This window comes from Anoplophora glabripennis, unplaced genomic scaffold, assembly GCF_000390285.2.
Source record: "Anoplophora glabripennis isolate ALB-LARVAE unplaced genomic scaffold, Agla_2.0 scaffold4252, whole genome shotgun sequence".
Lineage (NCBI taxonomy): Eukaryota > Metazoa > Arthropoda > Insecta > Coleoptera > Cerambycidae > Anoplophora > Anoplophora glabripennis.
Window position 1 is genome coordinate 1 of NW_019420325.1, and position 6538 is coordinate 6538.

At 36.3% G+C, this 6538-nt stretch overlaps 1 protein-coding gene across 1 annotated transcript; it reads right to left on the reverse strand.

Annotated features, from left to right (window-relative positions):
• Positions 1-906: 906 nt before the first annotated feature.
• Positions 907-5056, reverse strand: LOC108916605 (fibrillin-2-like; the record flags this gene model as incomplete). Its single annotated transcript, XM_023456989.1, has 7 exons — positions 4963-5056; positions 4567-4908; positions 4381-4509; positions 1505-1756; positions 1375-1450; positions 1154-1320; positions 907-1100 (listed from the first exon to the last, which is right to left on the reverse strand). Coding segments are annotated over exons 1-7 (1221 nt in total), but the record flags the coding sequence as incomplete, so codon positions are not given.
• Positions 5057-6538: the final 1482 nt, after the last annotated feature.

Below are 6538 nucleotides of genomic sequence, written 5' to 3' on the forward strand. Positions count from 1 at the left end.
TAAAATTATTAACCACGATTATTATTATTATTTATTCTACGAAAATGGTGGATTTTCGGTGGCTGAATTTCGCGCATTCCACGGAGATTATGGTCGACATAGTGAGGAAATTCGAAGAGACTGGATCGGTAACAGACATCATAAGACCTGTGCATCATCGTTTTGCATGTTCAACTGAAAACATAGCTGCTGTAAGTGAAAGTATTGACAATGATCTGAATCTTTCGATTCCGCTCCAAGATCACCATTTGGGCCTGTCATACGGCACGTTGTGACACATTTTGCATTTGAAGCTGCATCTCAATCCATATAAAGTCCAACTCTCGCAAGAACTCAAGCTGACTATAGATTGCGCCATGAGTATACCAATTGGGTGCTGGAACAACAGGGCACCGATCCTGATTTTTCGAAGAAAATCTTTATTGATGAGGCCCATTTCACGTTCGGCGGCTATGTCAATAAGCAAAATTGCTGAATCTGGGGTAGTGAGCAGCCGCAAATGACCGCTGAGAGACCAATGTACTCGCAAAAAGTGATTGTTTGGTGTGCATTGTCGGATGGCGGCGTCATCAGACCGTACTTCTTCGAGAATGACGAAGGAGCCACCGTTACCATCAATTCTCAGCGGTATGCTGCCATGAAATGACTATTTTTGGCCTGAAATTGAAGATTTTGATCTGGACGACATGTGGTTCTACAATTACCTTAAAAGGATTGAGTCCTGCAAATCGTTCCGTTGAGGACATTTGAATGATATTATTTTCCAAGCATAATGGCATAGTCCAAACTTTATTGTGAAATAAAAACTCCATCGAAATTGAAATATTTAGGGTGTTTTTTTTAAACTCTACGCCAAGGAGAAAATGGATAACCCGGTATTACTTCCAGAAATGTTTGACAACTTACCGGATTGTTTATGCAGTCGGCATTCTCATTGCAGTTGTACGTTCCCAAGTAACACTCATCCTCGTCAGTGCACTGCGGTCCACCCTCGGGCTTCACTGAATAACCTTCCTCGCACCTGCAGTGGAAAGATCCGAGAGTGTTCACGCACTCGCCGGCCCCGCATACGTTCGGGTTTTGCTTGCACTCGTCGATATCTAAAATTCGCCAATTGGAACCGATACTTTCGAGAACCACATCCGATACTTACCCAGACAAGATGTACCACCGGGACCTGCCAAGAGTCCTTCGGTACAGTGACAGATGTAGCTACCCATGGTGTTTGTGCATTTTCCGCCATTACATATCCTCGGGTTCTCCTTGCACTCATCTATATCTGAACAAGACCTACCGTCTAAGTTGAGGGAATAACCGGAGCTGTAACGGAAACCTTAATATTGCCGAGTTTAATGAAGATTAATGCTATCATACCCACAAGAGCAAGAGTAACTTCCGGGGATGTTCAAGCAAATGTCGTCGCACGGTTCCTCGTCGCACTCATCGATATCTAAAAAAAAATAGCGGTAATACATTTTGTGTGAAAAAAATTAAGTGAACGCACCTTCACAGTGTGATTTGAGGCCCGTTTGTTGATAACCCTCGTTACAAATGCACTGATACGTCCCCATCATGTTCTCGCAGACGCCGTTTGAACAAATCCCACTGGACCTAGAGCATTCGTCGATATCCTTGCAGGATTCCTTGTCGGGTGCCAGTTCGTGACCGGGAGGGCATTCGCATTTGAAAGAACCATCCAAGTTGATGCATCGTCCTCCCCGACACAAACCGGGTATTTCCAAGCACTCATCGATGTCTGTAGAAAAAATTTAATCACTTATCGTGATTCTACGATTTTGTTGTCTGTGAAATTGTGCCAGTGAATGCCTTGATGACAGTATACACAAAAAAACTTTATGGTTCCTAAATCCAACTATTTTAGAAAAAAAAATGATAAAAATTTACAGCTAAAGGTTTTGCTTCGCAAAATTTTTGAAAATGGATTTTCACTAAAACTGACCAGAACCCTTTTTTTTCAAGAACTGTTTTGATTTCCCTAATTTTCCCCTTATAAAAGTGTCTTCGTACTAAGAAATTCATTATTTCTATTTTTCGTCTATTCAATAAAAAAATTGCAAAACAAATTAACTGCCTTTTAATTTTCTAAGTTTATTAATTTTTGGAGAAAAGAAAAATTGTTACCTGGACTTGGAAGTGGAAATGGTAAAAGGGCTTAAAATAAACCTAAAATTTCTGCAAAAATAATTTAATTTTGACGAAACTTGGTGAAAGTATACCTTTCTGTGTCTTAAATAACTACAAATTTTTTTTAGAAAAAAAAAAGGAAATTTCTGACATTTTTTTCGGTCTGAAACACATTTTTTTCAAAGAAAAATTCTACTTAGAAAAATCATCGTTCAGAGTTCTGTTGGTGATAATTTTTTTCGTTTTGACATACTTTTTGGTGAAATAAAAAAATCTATAATCACAGTTCAAAAACATGCTCAAAAATGCAAAAAAATAAAAAAAAACTTGCAACAATGAATTTTTCAGTAATTGTTGACAATTTGTTTAAATTTAAAAAAATTCAAAAACTGATTACACCATTCAATTCTACGGAAAATAAAATATAAAAAAACTGTGTCTCATTGTTTGACCCAAAACTTTATTTTTGTACAGTGTTATGCACAAATGATAAATTATCTCTGGATGATTTGAGATTTCTGCAATACAAAGTATTAACTGCAAAGTTGATGTGAAACCCGAAAACCCGAAATTTTGCAAAATCGTTTTATTTTTTTCCGGCTTTAATTGAAAACGAATTTTAAAATATCAGCAATCCGACATTTCGTCTTCGATCAGGTTAATTTTTTTAAATACGTCTGCTATTTTTATGACAAAATCTAGTCAATTTTAATTCTGTCATATTTTGTCATAAAAATAGCAGCAACATATTTAAAAAAATTAACCTGATGATGACCTATCGAAGACGAAACGTCGAATTGCAAAAATGTTGATGCCATTGTATAGAGCGAAAAAAGTGGCATAGTAAATATGCAATTTATTTTAAAATTCGTTTTCAAATAGCCGGAAAAAAATAAAACGATTTTGCAAAATTTCGGGTTTTCGGGTTTCACATCAACTTTGCAGTTAATACTTTGTATTGCAGAAATCTCAAATCATCCAGAGATAATTTATCATTTGTGCATTTGTAATTAGACTTAAATGTTTATAGTAATACTGTACAAAAATAAAGTTTTGGGTCAAACAATGAGACGCAGTTTTTTTTATATTTTTTTTCCGTAGAATTGAATGGTGTAATCAGTTTCTGATTTTTTTTTAATTTAAACAAATTGTCAACAATTACTGAAAAATTCATTGTTGCAAGTCATTTTTATTTTTTTGCATTTTTTTATTTCACCAAAAAGTATATGTCAAAACGAAAAAAATGATCACCGGCAGAACTCTGTATGATGATTTTTCTAAGAATTTTTCTTTGAAAAACAAGTGTTTGAGACTGGAAAAAATGAATATCTCGGAAATTTCTTGATTTTATTATCTAAAATAATTTGTGGTTATTTCGTCAAAATTAAATTATTTTTGCGGAAATGAGAAATAAAAAACGAAAAATCAGAAAAAAAACGGTTTTTGCATTTTTCTTGGAAATTTTGAGGTTATCTTAAAAAGTGACCTCTACAAAAATTTTACATTTTTGCATGATCTACTACTTTTGTATGGAATACTTTTTTGTTGGACGTCAATTTTCGCCAGAAATCCCAATGATACAATTTTTTACAACTTTTCAATCCCCAAATCAACCCTCCGCTCCGCCACCCCTGCTGACGCATTTATTTATTTTTTCGTTTATTATAAGCCCCTTTACCATTTCCACTTATAAAAGTTCAGGCAACAATTTTCTTTTCTTTTTCCCTGTAAATGAGTTATTTCGATCGGTCTACTATGAAAAAAACTGATTGCAGTTTGAATTTGCTTTAAAGTAATAATTTTTAAAATAAAATCTGTAACCTTCCTACAATTCACATATTTATTATCATGTCATGTGAATTGCACACTTCCACGGTTTAACTGTTTATCAGACAAAGTTCTCAATCTCAATAAATTTAATTTTTAACAGCACTTTATTGGAATAACCAATATGCGAAAATAATGTATTTCCCACTTGCACGCATATGACACGAAGGGAAACGCCTAAACTGGAAATCAACAAATCAAGAAATGAAACTAAGCAACTATGGTCGCTTCTTTTTGTATATGAAATGATAGAATAGGATGAACATATTGGAACATTATACACAATGAACAGCGTTACAATTTCTAAGTAAAGAATACACAAAAATATTTGATCAGATTAAGTAGTAGTAAAAATTGTGGCCTCTATTCTCCATTATTTTGGACCTGAAGTATAAAGGTAAAACTTACCCATACAAATCTGCATCGGTGCCATAGTCCTGTACCCTTCGTTACACACACAAATGAAGTCTCCGGGTATATTTTTACAAACACCATTCCCACATACATTATCGGTCGTCAAGTTGCACTCGTCAATATCTAGAAATCAAAGAGAATATAAAACGACAATCAAAACGAGACACTTTTATAACTTACCCACGCACTTTATTTTATTCTCGTCGTAGTCGTAGCCCTTATTGCATTTACAGTTGTAGCTGCCGATGGTATTCTTACACCTACCGTTCTGGCACATTCCGGGGAACTCGGTACACTCATTGACATCCTTTTTATCCACGAACCCCATCCCTTTCGGACACAGCTCTAGGAAGGCGGCTGTGCCCGGTCTGGGACACGGCTCGCATTTGTCGCCCCAAGCCTTGCCGATCTGCGTGCAACAGCACAGGTTCCTGTAGAAGAGCCCGTCGATGGGATTGACGCATTTCCCGTGCTTGTACCGGGTGTAGCACTGCTCCTGTCGTATGTCCAAACACTTCGTTCCTGGAACACGTATTATTTCAAGTTTCGAATTGGGCGGTTGGTAATATTTCTTACTAGTTTCGTCCAGGGTTAGACCCGGGGGGCAGGTGCAAGTGAAGCTGCCGTCTGTATTCATGCAAGTTCCTCCTCCCTGGCAGATGTCGGGGTTTAGGTCNTTTTCCGTCGGCCTTGGCGTAACCTTTGGGGCAGTCGCATTCGTTTCTGTTGCAGCGTTCGCAGGGGGAGCCCCAGGCGACGCCTACCGAGCAGCAGCATTCTGACCTTCGGCTGAGGAGCGGAAGGTTGTTCTCGCATCGGCCCCTGTTCAAAGTCGTCCAACAAGTGCCTTTCCTGTTATCTGAATAAGAACTATAGTCGTACAATTTTTTGCACATTACCGAGGGCAACAGACATTATTATTGAAGGCAAATAAATTGATATTTATGGAAAGTAAACGTTATAATAACCTATACAGATCCGTCCGGTGTTGTCTAAGATCGAGCCGGGATCACACTCGCACTTATACGAGCCGTGAGTGTTGACACACTCTCCGTTGAAGCACGCCTCAGGTCCCAACTCCCTGCACTCGTCGACGTCCTCACAGACAAAATTACGCGCATTCAGCTGCGTACCCGTGGGACAGATGCACTGAAAACTGCCGGGGGTGTTCCGGCACTGCCCTCCGCTGCACACCTGTACAATTGATCTAACAATTCATAATGGAAACGTCTTGTACGAGTTAAGTCGTTTAGTTTCAGCTCGTCCAGGAGCACCATACCAAATTTCGAAAAAAAAATCCTGACATTTTCAGGCTTTCCGAGACTTGAAACATTAAAAAAAATTTTGATTTTGAAAAAAAAAAATTGAAAAAAAAAACGACAATATTTAATGAAGCATGATTTTTTTTAAAATTATACACTGGCTGCCATAAAGTTTATAAATTATATTATACAGGGTGTTTTTAAATGAAGTGGCAAAAATGACACCAGTGAATGTAGAGCCAAAAATAAGAGGATTGAAGTAAAAATACCTTATATGAAAATTGCACCCCTGAGACGATATACCCTCTTTAACATGAGGAACGCTAGAGACACGAAACTTGGTATGAGCATCCTACTAATAAAGAGACAACTTTTCAATATTTGTTCAATCGTTGACATATTTTATAAAGTAGTGAAACAGTCAACCCCACTGCAATACTTTATTAGAAATTTTTTATATGAAGCAAATTATTTTTACCTCTTGTAATTTTTCGACAAAACCGATAGTTTTCTAGTAAAAAAATTAGATGCGTCATCGTTCACTAAACGGTAATTGCAAAAATTTGTAAAAATAAAGTAGGCGGATGTCATAACAAATAAATTGTGATTTATCATATTAATAAATTGGCACTTTCTGTCAATAAGCTGGTAATTTAATAATAACATTGAGACATTAAGAATAATTTGCTATTAACAGTATTAATTAATGAAAAATGTTTGATTATTTTATGACTATGGGACATGTATTAGGTAAAATTATTTATCTGAAATAAAATGTAATACAAAAGAAAAACAAGAAATGCAAAATTAAATTTAAAGAATATTCTCAAAATAATTTCCATTTTGCTATTTCATTTAAAAACACCCTGTATAGATTTTTTGGATTTTTA